Source organism: Talpa occidentalis, unplaced genomic scaffold (assembly GCF_014898055.3).
Source record: "Talpa occidentalis isolate TD23 unplaced genomic scaffold, MPIMG_talOcc4v2.1 talOcc4.6, whole genome shotgun sequence".
In the NCBI taxonomy this organism is placed as follows: Eukaryota; Metazoa; Chordata; class Mammalia; order Eulipotyphla; family Talpidae; genus Talpa; species Talpa occidentalis.
The window spans coordinates 40,552,644-40,570,339 of NW_023604972.1; the positions used below are offsets into that span (position 1 = coordinate 40,552,644).

At 35.3% G+C, this 17,696-nt stretch overlaps 2 protein-coding genes across 2 annotated transcripts in view; one reads left to right on the forward strand and one right to left on the reverse strand.

Moving 5' to 3' along the window:
- Nucleotides 1-17,696, reverse strand: part of CSN2 (casein beta) — a 308,148-nt gene that overhangs the window by 275,603 nt on the left and 14,849 nt on the right. The window lies entirely within an intron of this gene.
- Nucleotides 4,212-16,144, forward strand: AMTN (amelotin). The gene is made up of 8 exons (XM_037529303.1): nucleotides 4,212-4,265; nucleotides 7,276-7,362; nucleotides 8,276-8,341; nucleotides 9,439-9,528; nucleotides 10,288-10,323; nucleotides 12,271-12,297; nucleotides 15,171-15,435; nucleotides 16,134-16,144. The coding sequence occupies exons 1-8, from the start codon at nucleotides 4,212-4,214 to the stop codon at nucleotides 16,142-16,144; spliced, it is 636 nt and encodes a 211-aa protein (XP_037385200.1).

The window sequence follows — 17,696 nt, forward strand, 5'->3', positions numbered from 1 at the left end:
TGATGAGTCCAGGTGCACATAGTTGAAAAGATAAGCATTCCCCTATATTGCCTTTTATTTTTTCCCTGTGGTTTCAATTAAGGAAAGTGAGGCAAAGAGCTGGAAACAGCAGGAAAAAGTAAAGAGGCAAAGTCCCAAGTGAGGATTCAAACTAGTTGCACACTTGCCCTGAAGCTAAACTGTCCTCTCCACCATGGTAGTGTCCACAATATTAAAAATACTGATTATCTTGTCATTCTTGAAAAACTCTTACGTTGCCTTGTGTGAATCCACCCTCACCAAGTTTTTCTCCTAAGGTATTGCTCCTTCTCTGCCTCTTGTATTAATTTTTCCACCTCCATCCACACTACAAGGCATGGGACTCCTGTTAACTGAATCTCAGGCCTTGTCTATTCTATGTCATGGAGAGAAGTTGACAACCTACTAGCTCAATCCTCTCTGTTGAACACAATGTCTGAAAAGAGTAAATACTCAATAAATTTTTGTTTGAATAATTAATTTGTTATACTGGGACTCACTGTGTATTTTTCTGAGGAAATGGTCTATAAATTCAATCAAATTTAAAAAGGCCCAAAATCCAAAGAAACTGAAAATTAAAAGCAATAATAAAGACTATCCTATATTTAGATCTATAAGTCTAGGAGATGTCACCCGTACTTCATGAAACACTTTAATGAATCCTGATATCCTAAGTCATTTCAGAAAAAAGGGGAAAAAAAGCAAATGATCTCACTCCTTTCATTGATCTCTCAGGTTTTTTAAATGATTTAGGAATTTTTCCCCTTTATAGTACATATTTCTTGACACCCAACTCTGCAATTATACTATTGCAAGTTATCTGCTTTCTGACTTAAAATTTCTTGTCTAAGAAATTACTCATCCTTCTTAATTTCCCTTGTTTTTTGGTGGAATCCCACTGACTGCTGAGTTTCTGAGCTGGGGCATGTCCCATCTCAGCTTGGGTTAGAGGCATGTCTGCCACAGGCACTCAACATGCTGTCAGCTCCCTAAATCATCTGATACCTAAACAGTCATAATGTTTCATGCACGAGCTATTTGATGCACCATATTTTACATCTGTGATGAGGAAATGTTCTATAGATTCAATAAAATTCAAAAGGTAGAGAACCATATTTTAGGCTGAGGCCAGAATCCAACTCTCCTCATCTAATCCCAGCAACAACAGTGGCATAAATTCAACTCTGCCTCCACCAAAAAGGAAAAAAATTAAAGAAGCCCCCTCCCCCACACTTTCATTGACAATAAGACCCAGGGGAACATGGATTCCCCTGTGTCTTGAGCTCCCACTCATACAATGAGGTTTATATCATAATGTGCCCTCCCCCAAAATGTAAGCTCCATGAGGGTATGAACTAAAAGAACACTACTGCTTGTTAGAGATGTCTCTGCTCTGGGAAACTGCCAACTCAGCAGCTGCAGAGACTGAAGTCAAAAATAAAGTTTTGCACTGAAGAAGACTTGTGGCCAAATTGCATACCAAGGTTACCCCAGCTCCCCAGACCCAGACTGCTCATCATGTTGAGAGTTGTGGGAGGAACCAGAGCTGCACATATTGACCTTCACATGTCTTCAGAAGCACTCTCAACCATAGAAAAAAAAATCTTTATAAGCCTCAGTTCCCACACACTGATATTGTCTGATTGCAGAGTAAGAGATAATTTTTTTATGTTTGATATGACATTCCTCCTTTTTTATTAACCAGAAATGTAACCAGTCATCTCCTTTATTTCTGCCATAGAAGAAATATGTATATTTTCTTCTGTACATGGTAGCCCACCTGCACCAACTATATACAACTGAACCCCAAAACCTCTGGAGAGTGGGACCAGCACTCACAGCAATCTGAAATTGTCTCTCCAGGTCTATGTCCTCAATTTTCTATGAATAATCTCTTAAATAAACTTCTATTTTAGAACAAGGGACTGTAGTGGCAGTTCACAGATGTGGTGGGAGCTCTGTGGGGACTACACTTGAGGGAAGAAATCAAATACTGTACAAAAATGAACAATGATATAAGAAAATCACAAAGTTAATAAAATAAATAAATGAAAATAAACTTCTCTTTTAATTGCTTCACAACATGACAATTTCAGTCCACAAGGACAGGTATTTTTCTCCTCCCATTCATTGTTTTATTTCCGAGTACTGAAGCAACGCTGCAGAACATAGAGGGAAGAATGAATTGGTTAAATGATGGGTTGGAAGAATGAATTGGTTAAATAAAAGAGCAAATTAATGTATCTATGAAAGCCTGTGAAGACAGGAATAAAGTTTCTTCCCTTCCATAGCCTTCCAGCCTCTTATTTTCTATTGTTCCTCTCAATATTACCCCCCTTCCCATGCTACTATTAGTCTCATCAATCATTTATTTTCAAATCCTTTTAAAGCCCCATCTCTTCTTTGAAGTCTTTCCTCAACTCAACCTTGCTCCAGCTCCTTGTAGGATATACCTCTACCATTTATTCATCAACATACACTGATTATCTGGTGCTTTGTAATGTTAATATAGAGGACACTAAAGAAACATAAAATGAGAACTCTCTTTTCAGTTCAAATGAAACATGTAATTAGAAAGTAATGGAGTCATATAAAATATTGTCCGATCAGGTCCCAAAATGAGTAATAAAAACAAACAAATGGTAGTTAATATTAGGTATCTCTCCAACCTTGTTCTCCAGTGTTACCCTTATCCCATTTTGTTCCAGCGATAGAGCAATAATGTCACAACTTCATATATATTCACTTGATCTGTCTGGATGTTGAACTTACAATGTTTCTTTTTATTCTTCAAATCCAAGGTCAAGGATTCCTCTATCAAGCTTCTACTGTCCTTTCGCTCTCAACAAAACTTACCATGTTTTACTTCATGTCTTTGAATGTACTCACTACTGCACTTACCAAGCATAAAATTAATTACGTGTTAACCTTTGTGTGTCCCATCTTAGACTATTTTCCCAATTTCTATCTGTAAAGTAAGAAAAAATGACTTTGTAATGAGTTGAAGAGTTATAGGAAAGCCTTTGGGAATGCCTCATTGTCTCAATTTTTCATTATCAGACATTCTATACCTTAAAATGAGTTGAATCTACAATAGCCTTCAAGTGAAATTCTGGTCTAACAAGAGCCAACATTGATTTAGACTTAATTGTAAAGAGGTAACATATCTCAAAACTCCAAGAACTCTGGGGCCGTGAAAACCGGGTGTTGACACATGGTTGTTCTCTTTGTGAAAGAAACCCAGAAAACCTGCATTTCCTTAGGTTAAACACTTTTTCTCTGTTTAAAATAAAGCAAATGATTCAACATTTCTGGAAGGCAATTTGCCTATATTTATCCAAATTAAAAACATCTGTATCTTTTAATATAGTACTTCTAGGAATAACACCTACAGAAAATAGGTGTAAAAAAAATTTAAAAGGATGTTCATTGTACCACTTTTATAATTAATTTTATAATTAATAACATTTTAAATGGCACCCCAAAAATGTAATCTAAAGTGCCCATGAAGTAAACTATATGTACAGACACGTAAAGTTGTGTCACATAAATTTTGTGTTGGGTCAACAAAGTAAGTTGCAAAACAATAGATAATAGATCTCACTTTTTAAACTATAAAGATGTATATTTTAAACTATAGAGGTGTATATTTTTATGTTTGACTTCTATGTTCACAGAAGCATGATAAAACAGATACATCTGGGAAGTCATCTGGGAGGAGGTGGAGATGAAGAAGGATTTTAAACATTTTTGTCTGCACTTTTTAAAATTATACCAAGGCATGTCTTTTTTGATACACCCTCTATTCAAGTAGTAGACATTGGGTAATATGATGTCTGCAACTAATAACTCATTTAATGAAATGTTGGGAAATGAAAGAAACCAAATGATTTCACAGACAGCTAAGTCTTGATTGGTCTCTCAGTTGCCAATGTCTTGGAGTTGAGTTTAAATTCCTTCTACAAACACACAACTCACCAAAAGGTAAAAAATTTCACCACAGAACCTGGGGAAATCTCTGGACTTTGACTATTGTTTCATCTGTACATTTTGCCTAAGTGGAGAAAAAGGTAACATTAATTGTTTCAAATAGAGTATTCTCTCTTTTTTCAAGCATCATCTTCTCTCAAAAGGAAAAAGAAATGGAGTGAAAGAGTAATACTATTTTGTTGTTATAGATAGCAATTTAAAACATGAAGACTACGATTCTACTCTTTTGTCTTCTAGGATCAACTCAGTCATTACCGGTAAGTGCAATATGTTTATTTTATGTACTAAGCAGCCCTTACTACACCTCTAATTGCAGACCTATCTCATACTGCCCTCCATCAAAACTAGTCTGTTCTATGACTTGGCCCCTTAGCTTCATGCTTTTATTCTTCAAGATAAAAGATGGTAAACTAAGAAGTTTAGTGTATATTTCAATGTACTTACATTTTTTAAATGCATCCAATCTGTGCAAAAGGAATGCCTCATTATATCTACTCAAAGTGGACAATCATTTTATTTCCCAAAAAGAACTTAAATTTTCCTGGAAACTAATCATTCTCTCATGATTAAAGAGGTAAGCTACATTTTCTGATTTTTCTAATTGGAAGGACAAAACAATTTAACTCTATTCACTCTAAAAAGGCTACCACAAAGCATGTGATACTAAAGAAATATTTCAGATTAGTTAACATTTTTGACTTAGAATATTTCATCACAAGCATCTTCACATGTAACAAGTTTTGAAATTAAAAAGCTCTAGTATTTGAATATATACTCCAATCTCATCCAACATTTTATAAACATAGACATGGTTTGGATATCTTAATGGACTTCCCTCAGACTATTTGAGATGTTTGAGTGCAGACATTAAGAAAAAATTAGAAGATGCTTGCTATGAGATAGCAGAATAAAGATGATAATTTTCTCAGTTGAACTCAAGCTCACTGGCCACTTCTATAGTCACATTCACAGAATCAAGTTACAAATATTTCAAACACTGCTCTAGTTGCTAGAAATACAATGGTAAACAAAAAACAAAAACAAACAAGCAAATGATAACCATTGATAACCACAAAGATTATAGATACTAATCAAATATTTTTTAAATAAATGTTAAATTAAAAATTAGAACTACAGTTATTTCTATGAAGGAGATGAACAGGATGAGTTTATGGAGAAGAGGTAAAACAAGACATTAATAACCAATATCCTTCTTTTATTCCAAGTAATCATATAGCCTTTAAAAAGAAGTTACTGAAAAATTTTAATTTTCAAAAGAGATAAATAAGGAAGGTTTTTTTTATAAAACAAATAAAGATTTCCCTTCACCAAATAAATTTACCAAAAGTTTCTTGTAAATAGATGTCTCTAAATGTATTTAAATTATCATGCAACTTGTAAAAACTCAAAATAAATAAACCTTTTCAGGAGCACAGCAATCATTTACAATGAAAAACATGCAGGTAAGCATGCATGTAGATTGCTAAGAGCCAATAATGACAGCAGCTAGAGTGGCAGTGGTGCAGCAAGAGTGCAGTGATGCAGAGGATATAGGAGGTGACTAAAATAGCTATTAGATACAGGAGGTGACTAAAATAGCTATTAGATATAGTTGCTATAATTTATCAAATGAAAAATCAGAATATATAGACAAGGTATTTTTATTATTTGTAAGTTAATTTATTAAATTATCATAAAGGCATAAAAAGTTATCAATTTGCAAATGTGGACACTTAAAACAGCCTACCCATTGCTTTCATTAGATCTGAAGTTTAAGAAAGGAGATAAGCAGTGAAGATGGGCCAGGCTGCATGTATTTGGGACAGTGGTAAGAATAGACCTCAATCAGTAGGTGACTCAAGCAGAGGCTTGAAGCAGCTGAGGGAGTGAGTCAATGTCCGGGAAAGAGTATTCCAGAGAGAGGGAACAGGCAGAGAAGAAGCTCTGGAGCAGGAGTGGGCCTCGCCTGTCCCATAAAGAACTAGTAACCTGGATCACAGTAGTAGAGTGAATGGGAGGAAATGAGGTGGGATAGAAACCCAAAGAAGCACTGGCGACCCGGGTCATGAGGGTCTTGTAGGTCATTGCAGGGTCTGTAACTTTTACGGAGTGAAAATGAAAGTCACTGCAGGAATGGAGAAGAGTGACAAGAGAAAACTATTTTCAAAGGACCACTCTATTTTCAAAGGCTGCTATACAGACAATAGACTGTAGAGGATGAAAAGACTTATTTGCAGAATTTATACTTATATAAACTTTCTGCTTAGAGGAAACTCTAAAAACAGAAATGTCAGTCTCACTCTTGAAACTGAGGGGCAATGTCCAAAGTGAAATCAAGAGTCAGCGGCAGCTTCAGGGTATATGCAGGTGGTGGTGCTGGAGGCCACACCCTGACCTCCGGGATGCAGCAGGGACAAAACCAGCTGAGGTCAGGAGGTGCCACCCAAATGCAGAAGGAGGGCTGAAAGAAACTAACGAAAGAATTTGTTTCATGAAGGACTAAGCACTTGTGGGGATCCAAATACAGTCTCTGCTACTCACCATGTCCCAAACGACAGATCACTTTGCTTCTCCAGGCCTCAGTTTCCTGACCTATATTATTATATATAACTAGATATAATATATATAATGTAATATATATTATATATTATAATATATATTTTATATATATTATATAGAAGACTTTCAAGCCTAAAATTCAGTGATTCTTAATACACTAGGATATTTTCTAGGAAATATCCTAGAAAAGAAAGGGACAGAACTTCTGTTCATGAAGTAAAAGCCAAATACTCCATAGGCCTCACCTCTCCATGATACTGGAAGGGTCAGAATAAAATATATAGTACAAATATGGTTTAATGTGTACTTCAGGAGAATTCAGTAGAAATTATGGCAGAATGTCCTCAAGTATTGGGAAAAAGCAAATATGTACAGAGATAAGGTGCAGACTATATTTCATGTCCTGAGAAAGGAGGGTGGCAAGGGTGGCACTTGCAGAAAACAAACAAAAGCCTAGAAACTATCAAAAATCCATGAGCCTTACTCCCCATCTCTCCCTCCTTCCTATACCTCTTCTCCTTTGGCATTTTCCACTTTACAATTATACCTCCTCTCATGAATAAAACAGTCCAAAGAATTTAAAACTGCTCCAAAACACACAGAACCTAAAAGCAGAGATTTTTGCATTTGGGACAACTTGTTACCTCTTAGAAATAAATGGATAAATCTCAAACACATGCCTGCCTCATCAAATATTTGTTATCACAGATGCAACTCAACCCTGCTTTGGGACTTCCTCCAACAAAGCTGGTTCCAGATCAGACAACACTACTTAACCAACAGCAGCCAAATCAGGTAAGAGTCCTATAGCAGAGAATATTTGCAGACAAGCAGAGGAAACATGTTAATTCTAGCAGATTTTTAAATCGAGATTTACACAGTCTCATGAATGAACAAGAGAGAAAGACTTTCTTTTGGGGAGATAAAAGAATACAAGAACCATTATACTTTTTTGAAAAATTTGAGTGGAAAGAAATGCACTGTTGCTCTTTTTCCTTTTGTCTAAATAACAATTTGGTTTTACAAACAAATCTAGTAAACTTTAAGAGTAATATGTATACTTATTGATAACACTTGGTTATCTATGCCCTTGAAATACTGTGTGATATCCTATGTGATATCTGCCAGAGATCACAGAGATTAAGATGTACTCTATAAAAATAACCAGGTTTCCTCATGATTTTCTTCAGTTTCATTGTTCTAATGAGCTGATGTATTATACTGCAAAATGTTTCTTCAAAGCATATTTGAATACTTTTGAAAACTGAATTGTTTCTTGGCTACTCCTTCTTAACTTTACTCCTGTACATATAGACTTTGTGAAATAGTACAATCAGATAACACTAGAATATAAAATTCTCTTTTTAATCTATGAACTATCATAGTCAGTCTCATTCCTAAAGGAACCTGAAGATTATACAGTTTGGGCATCCTCTTTCAGAAAAAGAATATAAAATTACATATGTAAAATTAAGTACTACAATGGATAAAAGTAGATTAAGCTGATAAATACCATAACTCATAATATTGCCAGGGCCCCATACCCAGGACCATGAGAAGGGGAAATGCTAGTGGAGGCAGCAAAGTTTTACCTTAATTTTCCTTTATCATAAAACCATCTACTATGTGAGTATAAGGATAGCCACCATTTGCAGTATAGTAGAAACAAACAAGCTCTTTCTCATACAACAATTTCAATGCCATGCAGGTCTTCCCTTCTTTAAGTCTAATACCATTGACTCAGATGCTCACCCTGGGGTCAGATCTGCAACTGGTAAGCACCCTTTTATGTCTTTTTGCTATTCATTTTGGAGTAACTACAATGCCTAATGTTAAGTATGTGCATATGTTTGTCTATAAACGCTCACATACATGGATATTCATTATAGATAAGTTGAAAGAGAAAAGTCAAAGCTAGTTGGATACCATTCAACACATCATAAAAAGGTTTTCTTAGGAAGAGTGTCTAAAGAATTCATCTAATTGATTTAGTTTTGTCTTACCCTCTGTTTTATTTCTCTTTATTCTACACATAAGTGAAACCATCCAGTATTTGCCTTTCTCCTTCTGATTTATTTTGCTTAACAAATACATGTGTTATCCTGTGCCTTTGAATCACATGCAATGTTGTTACCAATGTACTGCGATAAAAATAAATAAGTATATATAATATATATTTTTAAATATATATTTTTAAGAATTAATCTAATTCTCAAGTCTTCACTTCTTTGGTTCTTCTCACATATCCTCTACACTTCTCCCTTCGTTCCCTGGCATGATTTCCTTACTGACCACTACAACATTTACAGAAATACCATGACCTCTGTCACCACCCCAACAACAAGAGCAAGCTAGAAGGAATAGAAAGATATCTCAATAGTTTAATCTGTCTGGAAGAGAAATATTAAGTTCCTTTCCTAATTAAAGTGAATTTTCCCCTCAGTGGTCAGATTTAAATAAAGCACATATAAGACCAAATTCGGACTAGATATTTTATTCTGACCCTCACAACTTTCGTGGGGATACTTACGACAGAACTTATTTCTTCATAAGAAAGCCATCAAAAAGATTCTAGGAACTATTGGCTATTAAAGCCAAAAAGGGAAAGATAAAATCACCTAAGTAATTCTTAAAGGGAATTGGTTAATGTCAAAGAAATATTGGAAAAAAAAGTTATATATGGTTATACCAATAGACAGACTAAAGAAGTCTTTGAACTTTATATCCTATTCCAAATGCAATATAGTAAACTATATATTTATATAGTAAATCCTCCCTTTAAGATTACTTACATTTAATAAATGCATTTCCATTTCCTGAATGTTCATACTGAAAAAAAAACAGTGACAAATCTTCTTCATTGCCCTACAGCTAAATCCTGCTGCAGGGATCAACCCTGGCACCCAAAATCTCCCGCTGAACCTGGGGGGACTGAATGTACAACAGCAGCTGCAATCTCAAGTAAGTTCCACAATAGGACTTTGGTTTAACATGGGGGAGCATTTTCTCTCTATTAGGTAGAAACCTCAAGGGAGGAAAAATGTCCCCAAAGGAAATTATTTCAAGTTTCTTGAAATTTTTACCCAGATAATTTGTAGAGGGATGTTCTACTGCACAATAAACAGTCTTTGGTAGTGTAATTCTTACTGAAAACACATCCAGAAAACCAAGCACACTGTCCTAACCCTTCTACAATACACTTGCAATGATAACAAGCAAGAGAAAGTTGGGTGAGATTGAAGAGTAAAAAATATAAAGCAAAAAGTTAGAAGTATCAGGGCTTTACTCTTGCTACCCTGTTTTCTACTGAAGACCTGAGGGTGAGAATTGACCCAAAGAAAAATTAAGAGTTAGATAAAATCTAATCCAGAAAATCTAACTTTTCCCTTTTTGTAACTTTTTATCATGCTTCCTCAAAAGTCCCTAAGATTTTCTGATCTTTCCTACCTCCTACCATCATTTACTTTCAGGAAAAACCCTGAAAAACCCTCTCACACTAAGATACAAATGACTGTGTTTCCAAATCGCTCTGGAACTAATATTTTTACCAGATGGATGAGTTCTGATTCTCATCTACCTCTGTGATTAAAGATGTCACTTTAACAACAAATATTTGCTCAACAAATATTGTATCCTTTAAGAAATCTCAATATTTGTATCATCTGCCAGAACTTACCTTGGAAAATATATTTTACTCAATTTTTCCACTATTGTTTTCAGATGTTACCAGTTATTGTAGCACAACTTGGAGCTCAGGTAAAATTATTTTTCAACATAATTTTGATTTCAAATCATCTTATTGTGTGATATTTAATCACGTCTCAAGTCACGGCATAGTTGGCAAGGTTTTTATTTACTTTGCCCTGTATGGACACTGATAATAACAAGCTAACACGTATTAAACATTTTCTAAGTGCCAGATCTGTTCTAAGTATTTTATTTGTTACTATGTATTATTCTACTTAATGTTCAAAACAACCTTTTGCAGAAAATACTTTTTATATAAATTATTTTATTTTATATAATTCTTACATCATTTTTCATTTTTGCATAATGTATGCTTTTTCATTTTGGTTATATTCCCCATACAATTCCCACCCCCTTTTTCTGACCCTAATCCCTCTTGTCCTCCCCCCGCGCCCCACTGTAGTGTGTCTCTGGTCTATAGTTGCTTGTTGATTTTGATTTTTACTTTATTGCAATTAGTCTTTTTCCTGGTCCCTTATTTAGGTTTTCTAAATTCCTGCTATGAGTGAGACCATCGGTATTATTCTTTTTCTTTCTGGCTAATTTTGCTGAGCATGATCCCTTCCAACTCCATCCATGTTGCTGCAAATTGCATGAGTTTATCTTTTTTGATTGCTGAGTAATATTCCATTGTGTATATGTACCACATCTTCTTGATCCAGTCATCTATTTTTGGATATTTGGGTTGTTTCTATAGCTTAGCAGGTATTTACCCAAAGGACACAGAAACATTAATTCAAAAGAGCACCTGCACCCCTATGTTTATAGAAAATACTTTTATTTCCAGTTTGAAAATGAGTAACTGAAAATACTGAGAATTATGAGTTAGTCACACAGAGATGTCACAAATGAAGCAAACAGTCATGTCACAAATGAAGCAAACAGTCAATCCTTTACCACAGTGTTAAGAAAACTTTAATGATTAATAACTTGGATGATTTCTTTTTTAATATCAAACTTATTTATTAATGGTATGTGTTTTCCCTAAAAATACAAATACTTTCTCTCCTCTCTTCTTATTTACCTTTGTGAAAGGGAATTACTGACATCACTTACAAAATTACCAAGGATCAATATCAAATGTGAACAGCAAATGGCAGCTTTTACTTCTAAAAAGAGAATCAAATAAAAAATTCACATCAACTCAATTCTACATTTGGGAACATATCTCAAGAAAGTAATCTAAAATAAATAAATAGTTATTTATAAATATATGTATCAAAATAGTAGAGAAGGGAAGACTATAAGACACAACTTAAGTTTAAACGAAAGGAAAATGATTAAACTGTACAATACATAAGCAAGTACTTGTGATCATTCCAAATTATATTTATCTGAATTTGTCAGTAAAAATTTAGTTAAATGATTATTGCTTAATACATGAAAGAAAGGGAAAGACACAAATCATATAAATGACATGATGCTATGACAAATGAAGATGTGTGAAAATATTGGGAAGAAAATATACCAAACTCCTTAGACTCTGAAAAAAAATAGTGGTTATCAGGGGGGAGAGAGAAGGGGATGGGAGAAAGGGACATTGTGGATTATGTGCTAGTTTATTGCTACTGCAGTTTCAGTTGTAGGTGAATGAAGAGTAGGCGCATGTGTGAAGCTGAACCCCCCTAATTATGCAGTTTTGTATTTACAACTATGTAATGGTAAATCAATAAAATTTGGTTTAAACAAAGAAAAGCCGTCAAACTCTGTATGATGTTTTCTAAGTTTCCTTCAATGTCTGTCCATCACTTAATAATAGAATAATATTTTTTAATGTAGAAGGCCTCACATCATTCAGATAGGTAGTTTAAAATCACGAAGGTAGTTTAAAATATAGACAAAAATTTTTAAATCTCTATAATCTTTAAAAGTATCTTAACTTTTTAAGTTTTAAGGTATATACATTGTGACTTGACTATATTAAAATTTGTCTAATAATGTGTGTTTCCCTTTTAGGGTACTATACTAAGCTCGGAAGAACTGGTAAAAAAAATTTAATTACTTGCATTTCGAATTCTTTCCATTGTAACTGTTACAGGGCAACCCTGATATAAAATGGGTTGCCTGGCTGTGGGTCCTCACCCGTGCGCTTAAAAGGAACTTACTAATACTCCACTGCAGGAACACACAAAAGGTTAATAAAAGGTTTATTTACAAGGGAAGGGGAAATGAGGAAAGGTACAACTCAGGGAGAAAATAGGGAAATAAAGTCTTAAATGCGTCCTACCCATTCCACTGACCTGGAAACCCAATGGCACTCTGAGAGCTGGCAGCGAGCCAAGAGCAGTGAAGCCAAAAATTCCCCCCAAGGCCCACGTGTCTGATTTTATACCAAACCTGGTTGCTTAACTCCACCCTCAGGTCCCAGCAACCTTCCCTTTGGTGGTGATGGGATTTGTTTTTCCAATGTCCTGATGGCTTTGGTCCGGAGTGGGGCTGGAGTTCACAAAGCCTGTATGGAATTAGCTTAGGACATCCTTTCTCCCTAACATTACCACAATATTGTTTGCTTTCTCATTCTCTTTGGACCACATATATAAATCTGATATACTACAATAAGCTGAACATTTTTATAGGTCCTTGCATTTGGGTTTTCTTTGGTCTAGCTGCCCATTTATTTCACCGCCATTATCCAGCTATTTTTTAATTAATTAGACTTTGCTTTTGTTTTCTATATATTGATGTCAGATTCTATCCAGAATTCACCAATGCATATTTTTAAACTTTATACTGGTTAAAATCTAAGATTATAAATTATTGAAATGCATGTAGACATAGAATAATACATATATTGATACTTACTGTAGGAAAGATTAATTTTTTGACAAATGTTTAATTATTTTAGGAAAATGCATTACATTCCTAGTATCTTATAATGATGTGTGAAATCATACATATGCATAAGTAGAGAGCTGAACCTAAATAAATCTCATATTACCATTACTAGGCACATCTATGCATTTCCTCATAAGTCATTTTTAGAGGAAAATGACTTGCACTAATGTAGTATCTAAATATGACACTGAAATCAAGAGCTGAGGCAATATCTGGGAAGACAGTTTCTTTTTATCTTTCCACTATTGAAAAGGTAAATATTTACTAAATTGTTCATAAGTAAAATCAAGTCATAGGGCTATTTGCCAACACTTATACATGAACCCATGTCTACCAGCTGTTCAGTCAATTCTATATAACAGGCATCTTAGTAGGTCTTTCACATACATTACCTTGAATTCTGACCAAATTATAAAGTTTTTTTTTAAAGATTTATTTATTTATGCATGTAAGAGCTGGGTACAGGCCAGAGGTGTGGGGGGTGAGAGAATTCACCAGCGGCGGAGCGGGGAGCAGAACAGGCAGACGGACTGAAAACAATGCTGTGGGGAGCAGTGGGCAAGACAGGAGAGGTCTGCTGCGCCATGTGGGTATCTCCCTGGCCAGCCAGGAATCGAACCCACGCTGCAGAGGCTGCAGACAGCTTTCCAGCACTGCACTCACCCACTGTGCCACCAGGGAGGCCCAAATTATAAAGATTCTTAACCCAACTTTATATATAAAAAAACTGAGGCTTGGAGAATTTATGCAAATTATGTTCCACTATCAAAAGAGTACATCCAGATCAAAAGCCATTTTTCTAGCTACTATTCTAATGATTTTCACACCTTTTTTATAAAACCCAGAGTAACAGCTACATTATACACACACCCAAGTATAAAACAAATGTTTACTGGTAGTTATTTTTTGGTCATAATTTTCAATAATGTTCACCACTATCTTCTTTATTTAAAATTTAGGGATATCAGTACCCCCAATTTGAAAACTTTTGTATTCTACTCCTATCGCTCATCCTGCATAAGTCTAATTCTGATTTCAGTACCTCATAAATGTAACACTATTCCCAAACTTCACTCCTGGACCACCAAATCAGTACCACCTGGAATGCTGGCTAAAAAATGCAGATTTCTGGATCCTGCTCAGTCAAATCTCTCTAACAATGGAACCCAAGAATCTTCCATTTTAAAAAGCACCTCAGATGTTTTTTATACAAACTAACAACTGATAACCATGCTCAAGGGAACTGACCTGTTACTTTAATTATGAATACTCAACCCTTTTTATTCTCTGAGAATGCCATGAGAACTAGGAGATGCAGAGAAACTATTTCCTAACTGAATGTGCTTCAAATCAAAGTGATAATAAATTATATCTCCTCAGGACTGTTTTTTTGCAATAATTTTCCTCCCAGGAAGGGAAAAAAGGATAGACAGCACCGGCATTCATGGGCAGTGTGCAAAACATTGATAATTCAATAGACAGGAGTTTAGTTTCATATCCTCAAGGAATACACAGTGGCTGAATTGCCAAGAGAAATATTAAACTGAACATTCCATTGTTTTTGGAAATAACATCAAAAAAACCATGAAGGAATGTAAACTATGAGATAAGGACCTATGAATCTACTTGAATTAATTTTTCCATGACTTTTTAGTCTACAAAATAACTTTAAAATTTTTTGAACAAAAATACAGTAGTTTAGGTCAGTAACAAAGATATGACCCACATAATTATATGGATTTTTGGCCTTAGTTCTACTCCAGATACACCTGATATGAATAAATAGTGCATTATTCCTTCTCCAGTGATTGGCTTAATTCTTCTTTCCCTTTCAGAGGGAAATGGAGCAAGAATCTCAATAATGAAACCAGCATCAGGTTTGACTTAGGCCAGGGAGAAATCTGCTCTACCCCTCTATCCTTACTGCCCAAACTTGCTGCCCTCAAAGAAGAAAAGCTGATTGACCAGCCTTAAAATGTGTCCCTTTTGACTTTGTTTTTTGTTTCCATCCTTCATTCCAGCCAGTATCTCCACACATCTTCACAGGCCTCATCTTCCAGCCCTTATTCCCCGGAGCCATCCTACCCACCAGTCAGGCTAATCCAGATGCCCAGAATGGAATCCTTCCCACAGGACAAGTAGGGATAAATCCTGCTACCCAGGGAACTCCAGAGGGCCACTTACCAACTCCCAGCACCACAGATGATGACTTTGGAGTAACCACCCCTGCAGGCATCCAAAGAGGTTTGCACACTACTGAGGAAACCACCACAGGACTACCAAATGGTAAGTTCTCAGGATCTAGAAAATGCCCATAGATCATGAAAATCATCTGTCGAGTGGAAGAGTTCTTTCTTTTCACTTAACAAATAGAGACTATAATAAAATCCAGGAACTTCCTTCACTCACACACAGTTGATTCCAGCAACGTGAGGGAATATTTTTACCAGGCCACCAACCCTATCCTAGTAACCCAGAAAGAAGACATTTAATTGCTGGTGAAATGTACTTTCCATCTTAGGTCAGAGCTGGAAATATTTGGAAACTCCCCAAACAGAACAGTCTCTGTTCCATCTTCTCCTACCCCCTACACGCACACACCCCCATAGCAATCACAGTGAGTTAATAATGACACACTTTCCCACTCACTGATCAAGAAGGAAACTTAGAACCCTACTAATGTAAAGTTGCAGGAAGCCACAGTCATAGATGGGAGTCAGCACAGTAAATCAACTCCTGTGCCAGTCCCCTTGGGTAGTTCGTAGAAACTCAGAAATATTCCGAAAATGAGCAATTCTAGCACCAACAAGCCAAGACAATCAATTCACATGTGGGAATGTCTAAACCAAATATCCTTGGAGATAACAGAAGAATTATTTCATATTGAGAATCTTTCTCCTGAAAAAGAAATTTTTATTTCAAGCAAAATGTTTAAGTTCAATATTCTTTTACCTATACTTAGAATGTGTTTTGTTCTGTTCCAGGTATTCAGTAAGTTGTTTCCATTTTTTTTCAACTAAGCACCCCATTTGTGGTGCTATTTTTCATTGATCATGATGGAGACACACCGGAGGATATCACAAGAAACTAATTCTAAGTTTTTATCTAAAAAATTTCTTGAAATTTCAGAAAGCTTATTCTTCATAGAGAATACTGACTTCTGAAAAAGAATAATTTAATGGATAAATTTGTCTTTGAAATGTAACATTGTGATACCACCTTGGACCTGGAAGATGTTTATTAAACTGTGTTTTGAAACATTCTTTTTCTTTACTGGGGATGGAAGAACGTTGTACACTTTCAGAACAGCACTTTTCTCAGAATATTGAATAACACTCCATGTTAGGATTTCTTTGCAATTAGAAAGTAAATGGTTGTAGGAGTGGACACCCAACAAAAAAAGGACAAGTTCTGATTTCCTCAGAGCTGCAATATACCCTGCTTTCTCTCATAAAAGCCACAAATTTAATTTCTGATAAGCAAATTATTTTTGATCATCTTAAATATACAGTCAAAACAAAAAAATATAAATCACATCATATAGGGGCCTCCCTAGTTGTGCAGCGGTTGAGCGCTGGGTTGCGAAGCTGCCCGCAGCCTCTGCGGCACCAGTTCAATCCCCGGCTGCCTCCCGGCCACCGGAGGAGGCTCCCGCATAGCGTGCTACCTCTCCTGCTGCCCGCTGCTCCCCTCAGCAGTGTACTTCGGTCCTTCTGCCTGCTCTGCTCCCCGCTCTGGCTCTGGTGAATTCTCTCACCCTCTGGCGCTTCTGACTGTACCCAGTGCTTGTATAAATAAATAAATAAATAACTCTTTTTAAAAAATAAATAAATCACATCATCTATCCTCTAGTTATTAAAATACAGAAATGCTAATGATTACTAAAATAGTAAATGCTAATGATTATAGCATTTAGTGTTTAACTTTGACATGTCTAAAAGTGAGAAGTGACATTGATAAAAGTATCACTAAAGGTAAGTGATACTCTTTATCTGTATACCTGTAAAAGAAAATTCAATCTGATTTAAATTTATAACCGAGATGGTTGCAATTTAAAGTGGGAGGGAAAGGGGCGATTAAGACAAACTACAGTATAACATCCACAAAAGAAAGCTATGCAGAGGTTTAATAACTTTCCTCAATATATTTGACTCAGCCTTATCAGTATGGAACAAACCCAAATATATACTCACAAAATATATTTTATATTTTCAAGGTATTAAAGAGTTATTAATGATTCAATATCTATTAGCCACTGTTTCAGATTTTCAGAATCTGAGTAACATGTATGAATGGCCAAATGAGAGTATATTAGCACACAATTTTCCAAAAATATTTTGTCATTTGTATCATCTGATAGCTATTAAAAGTACTATAAAAACCTACTAGATACAGATAAACTCATGCCATTTGCAGCAACATCGATGGAACTAGAAGGAATTATGTTCAGTGAAATAAGCCAGAAGGAAGAAGAAAAATATCAGATGATTTCACTTATAGCAGGAATATAGGAGAATCAAATAAGACATCAGTGTAAAAAAATAATA

Coding starts and splice junctions, on each gene's coding strand:
- AMTN (XM_037529303.1), top strand. CDS start 4,212: ATGAAGACTACGATTCTACTCTTTTGTCTTCTAGGATCAACTCAGTCA. Junction 7,363..8,275: donor ACCAACAGCAGCCAAATCAG/GTAAGAGTCCTA, acceptor AATGCCATGCAG/GTCTTCCCTTCTTTAAGTCT. Junction 8,342..9,438: donor TGGGGTCAGATCTGCAACTG/GTAAGCACCCTT, acceptor ATTGCCCTACAG/CTAAATCCTGCTGCAGGGAT.